This window comes from Solanum lycopersicum, chromosome 12 (assembly GCF_036512215.1).
Source record: "Solanum lycopersicum chromosome 12, SLM_r2.1".
Classification (NCBI taxonomy): domain Eukaryota; kingdom Viridiplantae; phylum Streptophyta; class Magnoliopsida; order Solanales; family Solanaceae; genus Solanum; species Solanum lycopersicum.
The window spans coordinates 60924773-60947139 of record NC_090811.1 but is presented as its reverse complement, the minus strand read 5'-3'; the positions used below and the strand labels follow the sequence as shown (position 1 = coordinate 60947139).

At 32.6% G+C, this 22367-nt stretch overlaps 1 protein-coding gene across 1 annotated transcript; it reads left to right on the top strand.

Moving 5' to 3' along the window:
• Positions 1-17265: 17265 nt before the first annotated feature.
• Positions 17266-21745, top strand: LOC101253263 (probable disease resistance protein At1g61300). The gene is given in 4 exon segments (XM_069292529.1): positions 17266-19287; positions 19348-19871; positions 20988-21458; positions 21595-21745. Coding segments are annotated over 3 exon segments (2688 nt in total). The 5' UTR covers positions 17266-17303; the 3' UTR covers positions 21168-21458; positions 21595-21745.
• Positions 21746-22367: the final 622 nt, after the last annotated feature.

Below are 22367 nucleotides of genomic sequence, written 5' to 3'. Positions count from 1 at the left end.
GTAAATGACACATTTATGTTGTATGACCATTTGAAATAGATTATAAAGTAATATATTGAAGTTGTTTACTAAAGAAAAAAAATAGTATAAAGTACAAAAATCTCATATCTTTGGAGGCTAATTACATTATATCCGAGAATTTTTCTCAATTACAATAATTTCAAATTTTTTCATTCCTCTCGACTACATTCCTTTGGTTGTCCAATACATTGTAAATGAAATATAACTTCGGGGAAGGAATGTATTCGAGAGGGGATATATATGTATCCGGAAGGAAATAGACATGTATCCGAGAGAAGATTATAATATCTTAAGTTGTCAATTTATGTAATATTTTCAACAAAATATGTGAAATTATATTGGGCCCATATCACGGGCCTTAGAATCTAGTTTTGTTATATAGAAGCGTAAAGTGGGAGAACAGCTAAGGGCAAAAATGTAATTTCACCTTAATAAAAATCTATGAAGAAAGATAATAAATAATTCTAGAATTATCTTTCTATATATGAAGAGAATAATGATCAAGGGAAAAGATGTAATTTCACGCTAACAAAATCTATCAAGAATGATAACAAAAAAATTAAATAGTTCTAGAAACATCTTAAGTTATTGTTATTACCATTAACTTATTTTGATATTATTTGTTTTCCTTTTTATTTCTTTTGTGATTTATTGTGATATATATTTTATTATTACTCTATTTTACTACTACTTTAATTTAATTCTTAATATTATTTCTATTCAATATGCTTATAAGAAAAGCCTTCTTTTTATATAAAAAATATCATGAATTAATTATTTCAATCTTTATTTTGGCTCTAATTAATATACTTGAAAATAAATTGGTGTGTTAAAATTAATAATATATATTAGATTGAAATTAAAGAAAAAATTAACTTTACAAATAAAAATGAATAGTATGATCAATTTGTATTAAAGATGACCAAGAATAAAAATGTAATTTCATTATGACAAAAATCTATCAAGAATAAATAATTTTAGAAACATATTTCTATATATAAAGTGAATGATGATCAAAGGTAAAAATGTAATTCATGCAAGCAAAAATCTACCAAGAATGAAAACGAGAAAATTAAATAGTTCTAGAATAGTCTTTAGGTGTTATTATCAGTATTACCTCATTTTTGTCATTTCTTCATTTTTTATGAGTTATTGTGATATTTATTTATTATATGAAAGTTAATAAATAATGATTAAGTTTAACTCTTAATAATTATAAATCAAATATAATATTAGGTGGAACAAATCAAAATCAAAATTAAAATTTATATTTATATTAAATTTTGTGTATTGAAATATATTTTAATTTTGTGATCTTTAATATACTATATAAAAAAATTAAAATTCAGAAGTTATTTTCTTTTTGAAATGAAATAAAAAATAAATTCATATAAATAAAAAAGGAGGGAGTTATTTATTAAAAATGAAATATATATGTGTTATTATTGAAATGAGCTTATAAAAATATAATGATTTGAAAATTTTAATTCTTCGTTTTAATTTCTATTTATTACATATTTTAAAATTACATTAAAAAATAAAGCTTAAAAATGCAATATAACAATGTAAGATATTTTTAGAAAAATATAGTTAAAAACATAATGAAATTTGGTTGACTCCTTATTTTTATCGAAAACAAAAAAGTTGCATATATTGTTTGAAAATAACGTAAGAACTAAAAAGTACTATGAATATCAGTAAATGACAACTAAAAATATGTGAGAATCATATAAAAAATTTCGGTTACTTCCCTAAAATCACTTGTATCACATAAAATAAAACATATGGAGTAACATATGTTATTCGAAAATAACATAAAAGGTACTCCATAAATTAACAATTTAAAATACTTTTTTTAAAAACACATGAAAAATTTAGTTCACCTTTTCAAATTTCATTTGTGTCACATAAATTGGAACGAAAAAAAACTAATATACGTAGGGCCTGCGTAGGCGGGGACACATAATATCAAGTATTTATATAGAAGAGCCAAGTTGGGTACGACCGAGGACAATTTTTTCATTTTATAAATATTCTAGAATTTATTATTTTTCTATTATATAGAAGAGCCATGATGAAGACGACCAATGACAATTTTGTAATTTTAATCATTATTATGGGCAAAGTTCTAAATTTCGAATTGTATAATTAATTGTCAAAAAGTTTTCTAGAAGAATCCAATTTTTTTTCAAGAGTCACAAAAAGTTTTGTTTCATGTGTGGCCCACAAACTCATTTTATTTTATTTTTAAAAATCAATTTGTATCTGTTTGATTATAATAATAATGTGAAAAATATTTTCACTTTTATACTCTTGACAATTCATATCATTCATCTATATTTATTACTATTACTACAACATATTGAGTATAACCCTACAATCTTCCATTTATGTAATTTTCTTTTTAATTATATATAAAAAATTTTAAACATAATATTCATATAATTTTATTTAACCTATTTTATCTCCAAAATAATATTTGTTATATCTTAATTTTGTGTATGTAATTTCCTTTTTAATTATATATATGTTTTTTAAACATAAGTATTCATATAGTTTTATTTAACCTACATTAACTCCAACATAATATTTAGTTTTTCTTTAAAAATTATGACTTAAATAAGAAAACAAAAATAGCATAATTCTAAAGAGATTTTTAAAAAAAAGAATATAGAGTTGATAATGTAAGAATTGATAAATAATGACCGCGTAATTATAGTTTAAGAAAATACATAAATAATTAACGGGATAAATTTTCAAATAATATAAATATATGAGCTCAAAATTTAAATTATCATAGAATTATATATTATATACTTAAGAAACTTTCACAATTGATAAACTATGAATTGACCTTCTCATATAGAAGAGCCAAGTTGAGGACGACCAAGGACAATTTTGTCATTTCATAAATATACTAGAATATTTTTTTATGTTATGACATCAAAAAAGTGGTAATAGATTTATAATAACAATACAACAAAATATTTTTTCTTAAATGACATGTGTATCCTAATGATGTGACATTTTATTTGGATTCACATTTTCTATAGATTTTTTTTTGTATTGTGAAATTTTTATTAAACCAAAAATATCTATTAAACAATGGACTTTTAGTAATCTTTTTATTATTTAAGGGTGAAAAAATAATTGTACAATTAATGACCAAAATGAAAATCTAGAAGAATCCATACATGTCTTTACTTTTAACATTTGTCCATAAAGATATTATTATAATTGTGTTAAAATAAAGAGTTTCTATTAATTAACTTTTTTACAAACAATAATAAATGTTAAGCTTGCTATGACATGTTTTTGAAAGAGAAATTTGAACTAATTTAAAATAAAATGTGTTTGAATAGTTAATATTTTTGTTCCTAATAATACTTTAAAGAATTATTGCGTAAACATATTTTTAATATTTGTTACAGAATATGATCACTAAATTCATATCTTGATTATTAAAATAATCTTTAAAATGACGTATCAATATTTTTTTAATCAATTTGGAGATATATAAAATTACGTGACTAAAATAATGAACAATATTTGACTATTTAATAGGGAAAATTTATATAGTATATGTTTATATTATTTAAGGGTGGCAACTTTGTATCTCATGGGTTCTGTATAGAGAAAAATTAGAAGCCCCCGTCCATGTGGTCCCCTAAATAGTTATTTAGATGGAGATAATAGAGAAATTGCAGTGAATATACCAAAGACTTAACACACAAACTTAGTAATTTAATAAAAAAAAGGACTTCAACATTGACATAATATCGACAATTTCAACACATAAACTTATATTCAATCAGTAAAAACGGGAGGAAGATATACCAATGACAAGCTCCTTTTGAAACAATTAAAAAAAGTTCCTCCATTAAAATCATAATGGAGTTTTCAGGACTACCTGAACTGGTGCAGGATCATATTTCAAAGTTGCATATCAAAGACAGCCATTACGCACAACATTGCTAACACCTTTCGTATTTGACAGAGATCTGAGACATGCGGACCACAAAGAAAATAAATTGCTAAGGACTTAAAATGCATACTTTCAAGCAGAATCAAGAAGTAAAACATAGAAATTTTACTTTAGTGATTGTACTTATTGATTTAACAACAGTGGCGGAGTACTTTATTAACTGTGCCTATTGATTAAACAACAATCCGAGGAGAAATTTGTTCTTACCTGACAATGATATACTTGATTGAGGCACATAAAAGAGTAACAGATTAATGGGCAATAACAAGTTGTTGGTGACATTTGTATAGACGCCAGTTGTATCTGAAAAGCCTTTCGATCAGCTAAACTTGAGCGTCTGAAAAGGTTTGTTGCACTGATCGAGGAGTTTGAACAAAAACTCCACGTTTCTGTTTCGTTGAACGATGAGGCTGATGAACGATTTGAGCACAAACTCTATGTTTATTTTACATTAAACCTTGATTCTGAGGCAACAATTGGTTTCTGGAGTATTAAATTAGGTCTGGAATTATCAGCAATTTATAATAAATTAATATTTATTAAAACTGTATGGTTAAAATGGTAAATCAACTTTTTGGTCAAACTCTTCCCACTTATAATAATGTATGATAAATATCAATGATATTAGAGTGAATAACATCTAGAGACATACAAGTCCTGTGAAGTATTTGTGGATAAAGTATTTGTAGAACAATTTTAATAGATTGGTTTATATGAAGACTAAGATCAATTAGTTATTTTTTTTGTTTTACTTAGTATATAATTTCTGTTCTTCAAATGTAAAATAAATGATCACGCATAAGATCATGACACTCTCGATATACTCCTACCATGAAGTAGACATTATTGTACATAAAACAATTAGATATGTTTTATTTTTTATTTTATTATATAGTTTCTCTTATTTGAAGTAAAATACAAAGACATGCATAAGATCATGACACTATTAATATACTTTTGCAAAGTAATTTATAACTTTTAAAAATGTAATTTTCTTGTTCTTTTTTTTATTACATTATTGTACTAGATTAATTGATGATAAAAATTATATAATTTGTTGTAAGATTTGGTTACTTATATATGTTGAGTTGATTTTTAAAGGGCGTGTAAGAGTGTAATGTATTATATTTTTTTAATATACTTTTGTTAATTAATATTTTGTAAGGAATGTGTAAGATAGAAACAACAAATAATTTGAGATAGAAATGTAATGTTTAATCAGATTAACAATAAATTACTCCTTTCATGGAAGAAGTCATGATATGATTTTTCATTTATATTTATATTTTTTCTTTTATCTTATTTTGAGAAACGTAAATTCAATTTTTAACTTTTCATACATTTTGACATTCAAGTTGTCACTCATCTTTCTATATCTAAAGCTAATCTTTTAAAAAAAATTCGTAGCATTCAATGTTTGATATTCCTTTATAATGAAAAAAAATCAATATTGAAGGTTAATTGCAACCTTCATTTATATTATAACTATTGTCTTTTAAATTAATTTTTTTGTCTTTTTTTATAAATTTTGTTTTGTAGATGATTCGTATGTTAGATAATAATATATATCGTTTCCTTCATAATTATAACATTTTAAAATAAGAAGTATTTTTATCTCTCTTTTAGCTCTCGGCGAGAGATACTATGCTATCATATTTCAATTTGTTACACATGTTGGTATCAAAGAGAAGATCTCAAATATTTGATTTTTCTTGTAAAAATGAATGATATTATTGTAATTTACTTGTAAGAAGATTTTCTACATTTTAATTATTTAAAACATTTTATATCACTTTAGATAGGATACACGTGCGTTGGCAAAATTATATCTATAATGTTCAAAATTAAAAATTTATATCTATAATATTCAAAATTAAAAATTTGAAATTAATTGAGTGTCACGACCCAAATCCGGGCCGCGACTGACACCCACACTTACCCTCCTATGTGAGCGAACCATCCAATCTAAACCTTAACATTTCAATGTAATATCAACATAAAGTAATGCGGAAGACTTAAACTCATTAATAAAATCAATAACTATTATTATCCCCAAAATCTGGAAGTCATCACCACAAGAACATCTATGATCAAAGTACTAAACTAAGAGTATTCTAAAAAGCTAAAACAATTAAAAGCTAGTCCATGCCGGAAGTTCAAGGCATCAAGACATGAAGGAGAAGATCCAGTCCAAGCTAGAAGCATTAGCTCACCCTGAAGATCCGATGTGACGAAGACTGGCTAGAGTTACTGTTGAGTCGAAGATGACGGCACATTTGCTGCACTCCACAATTAAACAAGAAGAAAACAATAAAAGTAGGGGTCAGTACAAAGCACGGGTACTAAGTAGATATCATCGGCCAACTCAAAATAGAAATCAATATATATCAAGTAATATCAAAAAATCAACTATGATACTCAACATGTAGCAACAACAAGCACTATATCATTAACAATTACCGTCAAGTTCACACATAAGGACTCAAGCCTCAATACCATACTCATTTGGGAATCATGTTCATTAGATTGAGTATATTAACATCTTTCAAGATTCATTATCTTTATTTCTCTTGTGTCGGTACGTGACACTCCGCTCCCTCATATTCATTAATCCTCTTGTGTCGGTACGTGACACTCCGATCCCCTAAATCTACGTGTCGGTTCGTGACACCCGATCCCCTAATTCTACGTGTCGGTTCGTGACACCCGATCCCCTAAATCTACGTGTCGGTTCGTGACACCCGATCCCCTAAATCTACGTGTCGGTTCGTGACACCCGATCCCCTAATTCTACGTGTCGGCTCGTGACACCCGATCCCCTAATTCTACGTGTCGGTTCGTGACATCCGATCCCCTAAATCTACGTGTCGGTTCGTGAAACCCGATCCCCTAATCTCATTCTATCAACTTATCAAGCCTTCTCCCTTACCAAGGCATCATCAATCTCATTACTTTAGTTCATCAAGCCTTCTCCCTTACCAAGGCATCATCATTAAAAAGAGATTAGTTTTTTATCAAGATTTGGGATTCAATAACTTCATCATGCTTAATATAATCACAATTATATAATCACGTTCATGCATGCATATAATTAAGCACATAGCAGGGTTTTACAATACTACCAATACATATCATTCTCTATTAAGAGTTTACTATGAAAGCATGAAAACCATAACCTACCTCCACCGAAGATTCGTGATCAAGCAAGCAAATTTTCCCAAAGCTTTGTGTTTTTCCCCTTCTCGATCGTCTCTCTCTCTATCGATTCCCTTCTCTCTCTTTCTGTTCTTTTCTTTTTCTTATTCCAACCCTCTTTCTTTTACCCTAATTAGTATATAATTAAGAATAAAAGGTGGCAATAATGACCCACTAATTAACTTAAGGTTACCTATTTTAGCCCCCAAGTAATTAGACTTATTAACATTAATCCTCTAACTTTATAATTAAAGTAGGAATAGTCCAAAACGTCACTTAAAACGTGTAAAATAATCCGACCCAGACTGGGATTTCGCAGTCTGTGATGGCCCGTCGCGCCTGCGACGGTCCGTCCTGCTGCCCGTCACAGAGTTCAGAGACTCAATTTCTCTGAAGAGTCTGTGACGGTCCGTCACACCTGTGACAGTCCGTCTTGCCATTCCGTCACGAAGTTCAGAGAGTCGATTTTCAGTACCTAATATCAGATTTTCTAAGTGTTTTGAAACGAGACCCTGCGATGGTTCGTCGTGCCCATGACGGTCCGTCGTGGGGTCCGTCGCCTCAGCCTGTTTTTCCCGAAATAAAATCCGCTGCTCAAAACGACTAAACAGGTCGTTACAATGAGTTGGCAAAACGATTACTCCTATTTATTTAAAGAAATTGTTGCTACGACTTACTCATAAAATTTCTAGAAAGAAGTTAAATATTAAAAGTTTATTTTATCTGATTATACTTAGAACGTATGTGAGTGAAATATGAAGAAAATTGAAACTACAATAATGTTTCGCCTATTATGCAATTGTCTGCATATCATCGTTCGTATATGAGTCGTATCATACACAAATAAAGCCTCCTTAAAATTAATATTTTTTTTATTTGAGTAGTAGAGCATATATAATTTTTTTTTGGATAAAAATATTGATGGAGCTTCATTTAAAAATTATTATAACATATAACAGACATAGAAAGTTCTTTATGATTTCAAAATAATTTTTTAATTTAAAAAAATGGAAGAAAATCATCTCCATAGTTCTCCAATGATAATGACAACACAAATTTGTTAAGCACGAACTATCAAAGTTTCATAACATATATATTTTTCTTTATTAGTATTATTTATTGCTTTATCACAAAAATGTTTGTTATGAAATGATATGTTAAATATTTAGTTTACATAGTATTCATAATACTAATATTACTTTTCCCTAAAATTAATATTTTTTTGAAACTAAATACGAATTTATAAAATTAAGTAATTTTAATGTATTATTATATAGATAAATTTAAATTACATTTTACATCATTTTTTAATATTATGTAAAATAGTTTAATAATAACAGTCAGAACTCAAAACACTCTAGTTCATATATATTAAAACCTAGATAACAAACTAAATGAGCCAAGCATTAATATTGTAGTTTTGTGATCATGTATTATGTCAATTTGATGATTTGATAATCATTACTTATATTTGTAATTAATATGTGTAACGATCTGTTTAGTCGTTTTGAGCAGCAGACTTTATTTCTGGAAAAACTGGCAGAAGCGACGGACCCCACGACGGACCGTCATGGGCACGACGGACCGTCGCAGGGTCTCGTTTCAAAACACTTAGAAAATCTGAAATTGGATACTAAAAATCGACTCTCTGAACTTTGTGACGGAATGGCAGGACGGACCGTCACAGGTGTGACGGACCGTCACAGACCCTTGGTGGAAATTTGGGTCTCTGAACTCTGCGACGACCTGCAGGACGGACCGTCGCAGGCACGACGGCCCGTCACAGGTTGCGCAAATCCCAGGCAGAATCGGATTTCCTTACACGTTTTAAGGGACGTTTTTGGACTATTCCTTCCTTAATTATAGATTTTTTGGGTTTATATTAATAACTCAAATTCTTGGGGGTTAAAAGAGGTAACCCTAAGTTAATTAGTGGGGTATTATTGCCATCTTTTATTCTTAATTATATACTAATTAGGGTAAAAGAAAGAGGGTTTGAATAAGAAAATAGAAAGAACAAGAAGGGAGAGAGAGAGAAACGATCGAGAAGAAGAAGAAAACACCAAGCTTTGAGGATTAACTTGCTTGATTTCAATTCTTCGGTGGAGGTAGGTTATGGTTTCATGCTTTCATAAGTAAACTCTTAATAGTGAATGATATGTATTGGTAGTATTGTAAACCCTACTATATGCTTAATGGTATGTTTGCATGAATATGATTATGTGATTGTGATAAGATAAGCATGATGAAAATATTGAATCCCAAATCTTGAAAAGAAACTTTAATATACATTATTAATGATGATGCCTTGGTATAGAAGAAGGCTTGATGAATTAAAGTAATGGGATTGATGATGCCTTGGTATAGAGAAGGCTTGATGATTTACAGAATGATAATAGTGGATCGGAGTGTCACGTTCCGACACATAGTATTAGTGGATCGGAGTGTCACGTTCCGACACATAGTATTAGTGGATCGGAGTGTCACGTACCGACACATAGTATTAGTGGATCGGAGTGTCACGTTCCAACACATAGTATTAGTGGATCGGAGTGTCACGTTCCGACACATAGAATTAGGGGATCGGAGTGTCACGTACCGACACATGTAGGGGATCGGAGTGTCACGTACCGACACATGTAGGGGATCGGAGTGTCACGTTCCGACACATGTAGGGGATCGGAGTGTCACGTTCCGACACATGTAGGGGATCGGAGTGTCACGTTCCGACACATAGAATTAGGGGATCGGAGTGTCACGTTCCGACACATAGAATTAGGGGATCGGAGTGTCACGTACCGACACATAGTAGTAGGGGATCGGAGTGTCACGTACCGACACAAGAAGAGGAAAGATAATGAATCTTGAAAGATGATAATATACTCAACTTAATATACTTAATTCCCAAATGAGTATGGTGTTGAGGCTTGAGCCCTCATGGATGAACTTGATGGTACTTATTGATGATTATAATACTTGTTGTTGCTACATGTTGAGTTTTATAGGTGATTTACGATAATATTGATATATACTGTTCCCTATTTTGAGTTGGCGGATGATATCTACTCAGTACCCGTGTTTTGTACTGACCCCTACTTTTATGTTTTTCTTCTTGTTATTTGTGGAGTGCAGCAAACGTGCCGTCATTTTCGACTCAACAGTAACTCAAGCCAGTCTTCGTCACACCGGATCTTCAGGGTGAGCTAACGCTTCTAGCTTGGACTGGATCTTCTCCTTCATGTCTTGATGCCTTGAACTTCCGGCATGGACTAGCTTCTTATGTATTTTTAGCTTCTTAGAAACTCTTAGAATTAGTAGTTTAAAGTAGATGTTCTTGTGATGATGACTTCCAGGTTTTGGGAATAATAGATGTTGAATATTGATAGTTATTGAATTGGTTTTTATTAATGAGTTTAAGTCTTCCGCATTACTTTCTGTTTATATTATATTGAAATGTTAAGGTTTAGATTGGTTGGTTCGCTCACATAGGAGGGTAAGTGTGGGTGCCAGTCGCGGCCCGGATTTGGGTCGTGACAAAACTTGGTATCAGAGCATTAGGTTCGTTGGTCTCATCACACAAGAACAGGTCTAGTAGAGTCTTAAGGAACGGTAGGGGGACGCCTTTACTTTTCTTTGAGAGGCTATAAGACTTTAGGAAAATTTCACTCTTTCATTCTTTCTTTCGTGCTACTACTTGAGTCCAATTGGTATCTAGGCGATACGAATTGGTATCTGACCATCGTCACTCTCTTTCGCAGATGGTTAGAACTAGAGCAACGACTACGCCAACACCAACACCGGACAGATAAGAAACAACGGAGCCAGCCACTGGGGCTGTGGCTCGAGGGAGAACAGCGGCAAGGGGCCGTGGTAGAGGTCGTGGGAGGACGTCCTCTAGAGGAAGAGGACGAGCACCGAGCCCATCTGGTACTAGGGCGGTGACTCCTCCACCGACTGAGGAAGTGATAAGAGAGGGGGAGGATGGGGTGAATGAACAAGTGCAAAATGAGGAAATGCCACCCCAACCTACCCTAGAGATGATCAATCAGGTTCTGGCTTATCTTAGCGGGTTATCTGATCAGGGCCAGACACCCCAGTGTTTTCTGCACCAGCACCTCAGGCTCCAGAGGTACAATATGCGGCTACTATGGCTCCCCGCATGGATGTTCCATTAGAAATAGGCACGTTTCCACGTCTGACTACTGGGCCTATAATGACAAGTGATCAGCATGAACTTTTCAGTAAGTTCTTGAAATTGAAACCTCCAGTCTTCAAGGGTGCTGAATCGGAGGATGCTTATGATTTTCTGGTTGACTGTCACGAGCTACTACACAAGATGGGTATAGTAGAACGGTTTGGTGTGGAGTTTGTGACTTATCAGTTTCAAGGGAACGCCAAAATGTGGTGACGATCCCATGTTGAGTGTCAACCGACAGAGGCACCACCTATGACTTGGGCCTCATTCTCTAGCTTGTTTATGGAGAAGTATATCCCCCGGACTTTGAGGGATAGGAAAAGGGATGAGTTCCTGAGCCTAGAGCAAGGTAGGATGTCGGTTAATGCTTATGAGGCTAAGTTCCGTGCACTGTCCAGATATGCCACTCAACTCTGTTTCAGTCCTCAAGAGCGGATTCGCCGGTTTGTGAAGGGGTTGAGGTCAGAATTGCGGATTTCGGCCTTACAGATAGTGGCAACGGCAAAATCCTTCCAAGAAGTGGTAGACTTTGTGATAGAAGTGGAAGGAGTGAAGCCAGACGACTTCACCACAACATCGACATCAAAAATGTTTCAAAAGGGATCGGAGTGTCACGTACCGACACAAGAGAAATAAAGATAATGAATCTTGAAAGATGTTAATATACTCAATCTAATGAACATAATTCCTAAATGAGTATGGTATTGAGGCTTGAGTCCTCATGTGTGAACTTGACGGTAATTGTTAATGATATAGTACTTGCTGTTGCTACATGTTGAGTATCATAGTTGATTTTATGATATTACTTGGTATATATTGTTTTCTATTTTGGGTTGGCCGATACCCGTGTTTGTACTGACCCCTACTTTTATGTTTTCTTCTTGTTATTTGTGGAGTGTAGCAAACGTGCCGTCGTCTTCAACTCAACAGTAATTCTAGCCAGTCTTCGTCACACCGGATCTTCAGGGTGAGCTAACGCTTCTAGCTTGGACTGGATCTTCTCCTTCATGTCTTGATGCCTTGAACTTCCGGCATGGACTAGCTTCTTATGTATTTTTAGCTTCTTAGAAACTCTTAGAATTAGTAGTTTAAAGTAGATGTTCTTGTGATGATGACTTCCAGGTTTTGGGAATAATAGATGTTGAATATTGATAGTTATTGAATTGGTTTTTATTAATGAGTTTAAGTCTTCCGCATTACTTTCTGTTTATATTATATTGAAATGTTAAGGTTTAGATTGGTTGGTTCGCTCACATAGGAGGGTAAGTGTGGGTGCCAGTCGCGGCCCGGATTTGGGTCGTGACAATATGAGCTCTAATTAATTAGGTAATTGTAGTAATTATTATATTTTTAAAAAAAAATTAAACTTTGCATAAAATTTGAAATATTTTAATAACGACAATCAAACTCAAAATACTTAAAATTAGTAGACATCAACTTAAAATTAGTAGACATCAACACATTATAGAAATACTTAAACTCATATGGTTCATAAGCGACGATCCCATTTAACAATCAAAGATATCAAAAAAATTATAACAAGAGAATTAATTTCTTATTTTTAATACATAAAATTCATCTAATTATAAATTATCCCACAAAACTTATTTTTCTATATTTATCACATTAAAGTACAACTTTATTTAAAAATATTTATTGTTATCTAAAAATAATAATTTTTATAGTTTATTATAAAAAATACTTTATCTATTTGAGAAGATGATTATGAAATATAATATTCAAATGAGTATGTCGTGAAAAAAAAATAATCAAACTATATTATTTTAAATTTTGATGATAGTGTATTCAATTTACTATAATGAAATTAAAATTAAAAAAACAAATGTAATGTTATTTCAACAAATTTTGTGTTATAAAGTTAGATATGAATGAATATTGTTTTTGTGTGCCTGATTTTAGAATTGGATGATTTGTATATAATAAAAATAAATAAATGTTATTTTTCAAGTTCAAAATTAAAAAATCTTTGGCAAACTGTATACAAAAATATCTTATGGAATTATATTTTTACCTGTAATGAAAAAGAAAAAAGAAAGGATAACAAAAAAGATGAAGAAAAAGGAATAAGAAAAAGAGTGAATTAGGAAAAATTAAAAGAAGATAAAGTTAGATTATAATGGGTCCATATTATAAAGTTCATTAAAACATAATATTGTTGTTCACAAGTATTTCTATATGTTTAAAAAAATAATGGTAATATAGACTATAACTTTATTTTGAAAGAGAAAAGGTTAAATTAATCTCTCTTTTTTCAATTCTCGCCAAATTATGTTCACATAATTTTAGCAAACACTTCACAAATTTATATAATCCGATGAATTTGGTCTACATTTGAATTACTTTTTCAACTTTCTATCTTCTCCACATGGACATAATGATTAATTGATGAGGTAGAGAATTACTATTATATTTTTGAATGGAAAAGTTTTATAATAATGATTACTATTTACTCCCTTCGTTCCTTTTTACTTATCCACTTTTGAATTGATACATCTATTAAAAAATAATTAATGACGTAGTGAATTTATCATTTTACTCTTATTAATTATGAAGTGGATGAAAAGTTCTACATATTTCAAAGTAATTAGTAATTTAATTGAGGGTATAATAGGTTAAAAAATTATCATTTCTTAATTTGTCAAAATGGACAAGTAATTAGAAACAACTATAAAAGGAAAAGTGAATAAGTAAAAAGAGACGAAGGGAAGCACTAATTAGATAGTATTTAATTAAGGGCAACTTTCACATATAGCAAATAAAAAAATCATATTTGTATAATATAGCAAACTTTGCATAATTGTGTTCCATAGCAAACATAAAAACTGTATAATTCGCTATACATATAAAAGTGTATAATTCGCTGGCCTATTTCGCTGCAATTGTATAATTAGTTTTGCATACAGTTGAATCGAATTAAAATGTATGTATATTGCATAATTATAAGTGTATAGCAAGAAAATATATGTTTTTCTCGCTTTATACAAAAACAGAAACACAATATATACACTTCTGTTGTATAAAGCTAGAAAAATTGTATTTCACTGCAATTGTATAATTCAAAATTGTATAATTCTTTGGCATTTTTCTCTGCAATATTTGAAGTAAAATGTTTGTAAATTATATAATTAAGTATATAACACGAAGATATACATTTTTGCATGTGTATATACAATTTTCTCTCGCTTTATACAAAACAGAAACAGAAATTATACACTTCTATGTATAAAGCGAGAGAGGCGAGAATGAGAGAGTGGCGAGTGAGACTTCTGGAAGAGAGACGTCTGGCAAATTTTTGTCAATGTTTGCTATGGAGCACAATTAAATCAAACCCTAGCTATTCAATTTAATTTAGGTTATTAGTTTGCTATTTTATACAATTTTTCCTTTAATTAAATAGTACTTTATTTTAAGAGTAAAATGATAATTCAATTTTGAGATTAGGAACTTCATATTTTTAGTAAAATATGACATATGATAAGATATATATATTCAATTTCAATTTTTTATAAGTAGGCACTTAAATTTATATGAAATTAAAGCAATAGACTCAAGTCAGCCTATGCAGAGACCTAACATGTCAAGTAGTATTATTTCTTCTACATTTTGCAGTAACATTTTGACTTGGTTAAGTAAGAATTTCCACCAAATATTCCTTTCTTAATTATTAAGATTAAGATTAAACTATTCTAAATTGAAATAAGACTTAAAATTGAAGCATGTCTAAAGGAATTCCAGTGGAGGTACATTATATATTATTAATAATAATAAATTGATTAAATATCATATAGTATATATTATTCCAACATTCTTGTTTTGTCACTTTCAAGATAGTTGTAACGACCTATTTAGTCGTTTTGAGCAGCAGATTTTATTTCTGGAAAAACAGGCTGAGACGACGGAACCCACGACGGACCGTCATGGACACGACAGACCGTCGAGGGGTCTCGTTTTAAAACACATAGAAATTCTGAGAGTTTGGTACTGAGAATCGACTCTCTGAACTCTGTGACGAACCGTCACAGGCACGACGAACAGTCGTGATCCGCCGTTTCAAAACACTTCAACTCTTGAGAATTTGGTACAGGGAACGATTCTCTGAACGTCGTGACGGAAGTGCAGGACGGACCGTCGTAGGTACGACGAGCCGTCACAGACTCCTTAAGGAAATCGAGACCTGACGAACCTGCATGACGGACCGTCGCAGGCACGACGGGCCGTCGCAGGTTGCGTAATCCCAGTCTGGGTCGGATTTCTTTACACGTTTTAAGGGACGTTTTGGACTATTCCTACTTTAATTATAAAGTTAGAGGGTTAATGTTAATAAGTCTAATTACTTGGGGGTTAAAAGAGGTAACCTTAAGTTAATTAGTGGGTTATTATTGTCATCTTTTATTCTTAATTATATACTAATTAGGGTAAAAGAAAGAGGGTTTGAATAAATAAAATAGAAAGAACAAGAGAGAGAGGGAGAATCGAACGAGGAAGAAAGAAGAAAAAAGCTTTGGGAATTTGCTTGCTTGATCACTAGTCTTCGGTGGAGGTAGGTTATGGTTTTTATGCTATTCGTAGTAAACTCTTAATAGCGAATGATATGTATTGGTAGTATTGTAAACCCTTCTATATGCTTAATTGTATGCTTGCATGAATGTGATTATGTAATTGTGATATAATAAGCATGATGAAGCTATTGAATTCTAAATCTTGAAAAGAAACCCTAATCTACTTTGTTAATGATGATGCCTTGGTATAAAAGAAGGCTTGATGAATGAAAGTAGTGAGATTAGGGGATAGGGTGCCACGTTCCGATACCAGGATAGTATATGAGGATCGGATGCCACGTTCCGGTACCAGGATAGTATATGAGGATCGGGTGCCACGTTCCGGTACCAGGATAGTATATGAGGATCGGAGTGTCACGTTCCGACACCAGGATAGAATATGGGTCGGGTGTCACGTTCCGACACCAGGATAGTATATGGATCGGGTGCCACGTTCCGGTACCAGGATAGAATGAGGATCGGAGTGTCACGTTCCGACACCAGGATAGTATATTGAGGAGCGGAGTGTCACGTACCGACACGAGGGGAATAAAGATAATGAATCTTGAAAGATGATAATATAATCAAATCCAATGAACCTAATTCCCAAATGAGTATGATGAGGAGGCGTGAGTCCTCATTGATGTGCTTGGTGTTGTAACCAAGGGTTATGGTAACTGTAAATGCTGCATGTTAAGGATATTAGTTGATTTTATGATATTGCTTAGTATATACTGTTTTCTATTTTGAGTTGGCCGATGATACCTACTCAGTACTTGTGTTTGTACTGACCCCCTACTTTTATGTTTTGTTCTTTGTTATTTGTGGAGTGCAGCAAATGTGCCGTCGTCTTCAACTCAACAGTAATTCTAGCCAGTCTTCATCACACCGGATCTTCAGGGTGAGCTAACGCTTCTAGCTTGGACTGGATCTTCTTCCTCATGTCTTGATGCCTTGAAGTTCCGGCATGGACTAGCTTTTATTTGTTTTAGCTTCTTAGAATACTCTTAGTTTAGTAATTTGATCATAGATGTTCTTGTGGTGATGACTTCCAGATTTTGGGGATAATAATAGTTATTGATTTTGTTAATGAGTTAAGTCTTCCGCATTACTTTATGTTGATATTACATTGAAATGTTAAGGTTTAGATTTGGTTGGTTCTCTCACATAGGAGGGTAAGTGTGGGTGCCAGTCGCGGCCCGGATTTGGATCGTGACAATAGGTGCAGGTCCATGTTTGAAAAAATGCAATTGTCCTTTTTCCCTCAATAATTTAGCTGTTAATAATAGTAGTGCTGCAATTCACTCTCAACCTATTTTCATTCTACTTTGTAACGAAGAAATCAAATATGGAATTCTTATTTGTTTTTGTGGACAAGGTAATAGATTGCTTGATAAAGCCAGTTGCGCGAGGGATCGGGTATTTTGTTTACTACAAGAGAAACATCACATGTATGGAAAATGAATCTGAGAAGCTGGAGAATATCAGAATTGGGGTGGATCAAAGAGCCGAGACTAACCGGAGAAACTTACAAGTCATTTCACCCAATGTTGAGGCTTGGTTTACTAGTGTTGCTACCATTACTACTGAGGTGGAAGATGTAATGCGACGAGGTAGAAATGAGATTGATAGATATGATTGGTGTCCAAACTTGAAGTCACGTTGCCTCCTGAGAAGGAGAGCTAAGAAAATTGCATTGGAATTGATTGAACTTCAAAATGAAGGCAACAGTTATGCTGTTTTCTGCTATCCTGCTGTTGAAAGTGAACCTCTACCTATCAACAGCGGTGAGGAGTTTGATTCTAGAAAATTGCAAGAGGATGAGGTCATGGCAGCTTTGAACGATAACGGGGTCACAATTATTGGGATATGCGGTCTGGGTGGTGTTGGTAAGACGACACTAGCTGAAAGAATCAAACGAAAAGCGAAAAAAGAAAAGTTGTTCAATGATGTTGTTATGGTAATTGTCAGACAACAACAGGACCCTAAAAGAATTCAGGAGGAGATCGCAAGAGGGGTCGGACTTACATTACTAGGGGATGATTTGTGGAGCCGTGGAGATCAGCTGCGTACTAGGTTAATGGCTCACAACAGCCATACTCTTGTAATCTTGGATGATGTTTGGGAGGCTCTTTATGATCTAGAGAAACTCGGAATTTCCACCTGCAGCAACCACAACTACCGGTGCAAAGTTATATTGACGACACGTCTCCGACCTGTTTGTTATATAATGAAGGCTCAGAAGATCATGGAAATTGGAACTTTACCTGAAGAGAAAGCATGGATGCTTTTCAAGGAGAAAGTCGATAATTCAGTCGATGATCCTTCTCTGCTTGATATAGCAAAAAATGTTTCCAAAGAATGCAAGGGATTGCCGCTTGCAATTATTACAGTTGCAGGAGCACTAAAGCGTAAAACCAAGCCTTCGTGGGAGGATGCCCTTAAGAAATTATGTTCTGCAGATATAAGAAATATCCCTGGAGTTCACGCAAGGGTGTATGGGCCTCTGAGGCTAAGCTATGATTACATTGAAAGTGATGAAGCCAGGTACCTATTTTTGCTTTGTTCTTTATTTGAGGAAGATAGTGACATTTGGATTGAAGAATTACTTAGATACGGAAAGGGGCTTGGCATTTTTTCGGAAATGAAAAATTTAGAAAATGCAAAAAATAGGGTGTGTCTTTTGATAGAAATATTGAAAGATAGTTTCTTGTTATCCCAAGGTTCAGACAAAAATTATGTCGAAATGAATGATGTGTTATGTGATGTGGCTATATATATTGCATCCGAGGAAGAGCACAAATTTATGGTAAGGCATGATGTGAACTCAAAAGAGTTCCCCAAAAAAGACAATTATGAGCAATACTGTCACATGTCCATAGTTGCAAATGAATTTGAGGAGCTTCCTAAACCAATATTCTGCCCAAAACTAAAACTTCTAATGTTGAAACTGTTTTCTGGAAATCTAGTCAAATTACAGGATAATTTTTTTAATGACATGGGTGAACTCAAAGTCTTAAGCTTCATTTGTCGTTTTCCAGCATCCATTTGTTGTTTTCCAGCAACCATTCAGAGGTTATCGAGTTTAAGGACGCTGCATCTGATTAATTTAAAATTGGATGACATATCTATTATTGGGGAACTTGTCAATTTGGAAATCCTAAGCATAAGAGATACTCGGTTAGATGAGCTGCCAGAGGAGATAGGAAATTTGACCAAGTTAATTATATTAGAGTTTTGGAATAAGTACAAAGCACTTGAAAGGATTTCAACAGGTGTCTGATAAAGACTAGTTCGATTGGAGGAACTACATTTGGTGGGAGTAAAAGATTGTAGTTACTCCACCTTGAGGGAACTGGAATCCTTATCGCAATTGACTGCACTGACGTTAGATCAATGTGCCAGAAATGTGGCTTACTGTAAGTTGGTCCTTCCCTCCAAGTTGACACGGTGCAATATTAGAGTGGGCTTTGGTTACGAAGAGAGAACATATGATTACGATAAGAGCATTGCTTTAGAGGTCACAGAGACCACCCCATTGGCTGATTGGATCTGCCACCTGTTGAAGAAGAGTGAATATGTACGTTCACGTGGAGAGAGCTCTAATAATGTGTTGAATGAGTTGCAGCTGAATGAATTTCAGAACGTGAAATATCTCCACCTCTCTGCTTGTAATTTAGTGACACATATATTCAACATCTCTCGGACGACACATGAAGTAATCAAGTTCCCCAATTTATATGAGTTGAAACTGCAAGATCTGGAATGCCTCACTCATTTTTGCAGTGACAATGTTGACGGCATTGAGTTTCCTCAGTTACAGAAATTGACCTTCAGAGATTTACCTAAGTTCCAAAATTTGTGGCCTACTGCCAACAACTTCATCACTCACCCAAATCCTCTTTTTCATGAAAAGGTTTGCTTCTTATCATAAAAAATAAAGATTTTAACAAAGTATGAAATGAGATTTCTTTTTCAGTTCTTATTTTGAGGGTTTTTATGAATTAAAATTTACCTTTAATTTTAATTGAGCATTAACGATATTACTTACACAAAAAGTCTATTCTTTTACTGTTAAATACAAACGTATCATATAAACTCTTTTGTCTACTTAAGTTTATTTTAAAAAGGTTAATGTAGGCAATATTTGAATCTTTTCACCTGACCTTTCTTATTCCACGACTAATTTAAGTTTTTAATATATCACTTAAGAATTTATTTTTTTTAATCATTATTTGAGATTCTTATTCTATTTCTTTTTTTAGATTAAAAATAAATAAATATGGAAAAAAGAAGAAAATAATAAGAATAAATGTAAGATTTTTTTTTGGTAGCTATATTGTAAATAATTTTTTTGAAAAGGGGTAAAAATGTGTCCTAAAATTACATTATGTTGTTTATAGTTTGGTCCAAAAATGATTTTTCCCTTAACACTTAGGTCCAAAAATGTCCTTGCCATTTAGTAGTTTGATCCAAAAATGTCCCTTTTGTTACTAAATATGTCAAACATGTCATTTTCTGAATAAATAAATTAATTCTTTTCTTCTAAAAAAATCTTATTCTTGATAAAAATATAGGAAATAACTTTTTTTCTTCACAATCTCATTTTATCAATTTAAATAGAATAATTTCATGTACCCTTGTTAGCGGATAATATTTATATATACTCTTATAATATCATTGTTTAATGAGTAATTTCTGAAGAAACCTTAATGATAACATTATAGTATATATACTTACTGATTTAGTATAAGTTGAGCGAAATTATAAGTATTAATGATACCAATATAATATATGATATTAATGACTTAAGGGTTATATAGTGTAATTATTTAGTGGAGTATGAATGTAAGAGAATATATATTTGTAACTATTTTGTTTTTATGTGGTATTGGCTTACCCTAATTCTGGCCCATTAATTTTATATATTTGAAAATTTTTCTCATATACAATTATATATATAAATAAATATGTCTAAGCACTTTTGGCGTAGTGTTTTCTACATCAAAGTTTGATACTTCAATGTTTGCAGGTTTCTTGTCCCAACTTGGAAAAGCTATATGTCGATGTGGCTAACAACATAAATGTTTTATGCTCTGACCAACTTCCAACTGCCTACTTCAGCAAACTTAAAAGATTGCATGTATCGGATCGTGGAAAGTTGAGAAACTTGATGTCTCCATCAGTGGCTCGAGGTCTTCTAAACCTCTGAAGCTTACGGATAGAAGGATGTTTATCAATAGAAGAAGTGATCACAAAAGAGGAACAACAAGGAGAAGAAATAATGACCTTATTTCCCCGGTTGGAAGAACTACATCTTGACGATCTGCCTAAGCTGAGGCATTTCTTTCTGACAAAGAGTGTTACTGAATTTCCATTTCTCAGAGAAGTGACAATTAGTGAGTGCCCTGAAATGAAGACGTTTGTCCAAAAGGGAATATTTGTGCGTCTCGAAATTACTGTGAACAATGATGATGAGGTGAAAGCAATGTTCAATTCTAAGGTTTGTGTCATACACTCCTGGTCTGCTGCTGCATTAGTAATATCTAGAGATACCGCGATTGTTATTGGATATTAACTCGAGTTCATTAGAGATATCTATAAATTTCAAATTCTAAATTGCTTTATAATACTTGCAGGTTTCTTTTCCCAACTTGGAAGAGCTAAGAATCTGGGAGCTTGAAAGCATAACTGCTCTATGCTTTGACCAACTTTCAACTGCCTACTTCAGCAAACTTGGAAGATTGCTTGTATGGAATTGTGGAAACTTGAGAAACTTGATGCCTCCATCAGGGGCTCGATGTCTTCTAAACCTCCGAGGTTTACGGATACAACGATGTGTATCAATGCAAGAAGTGATCACAAAAGAGGAACACCATGGAGAAGAAATAATGACCTTATTTCCACTGTTGGACGAGTTGAAGCTCGAAGAACTGCCTAAGCTGGGGCATTTCTTTCTAACTGAGCATCCTCTTAAATTTCCATTTCTCAGAGAAGTGACAATTCATGAGTGCCCGAAAATGAAGACGTTTGTCCAACAGGGAATATCTGTGAGTACACCGAGTCTCGAATCAGTGAATGATGGTTATGAAGTGAAAGTGGACGATCTAAATAAATGGACACAACAGTGGTTCAATTCTAAGGTTTGTCTAGTACCGTTAATTGTATAACTAATTTACTCTAGTGCACTTTTTCCGTCTTAACTTAAAAGTAATATTCTGATACTTATTAGTGTTTGTCAATTGAAGCAACTTCCTTCTACAATCTTTTATCCCAGGAACAAAAAGCTAGTCAAGGCACTACCAATGGCGATGAATCTGAAGCTATTATTGGTGACAAATATGTAGCTGTCGATGACTAACAAAAGAGTGAAACATGATTTTGGGGTGAAGGTTGTTAGCACGATTGGCAT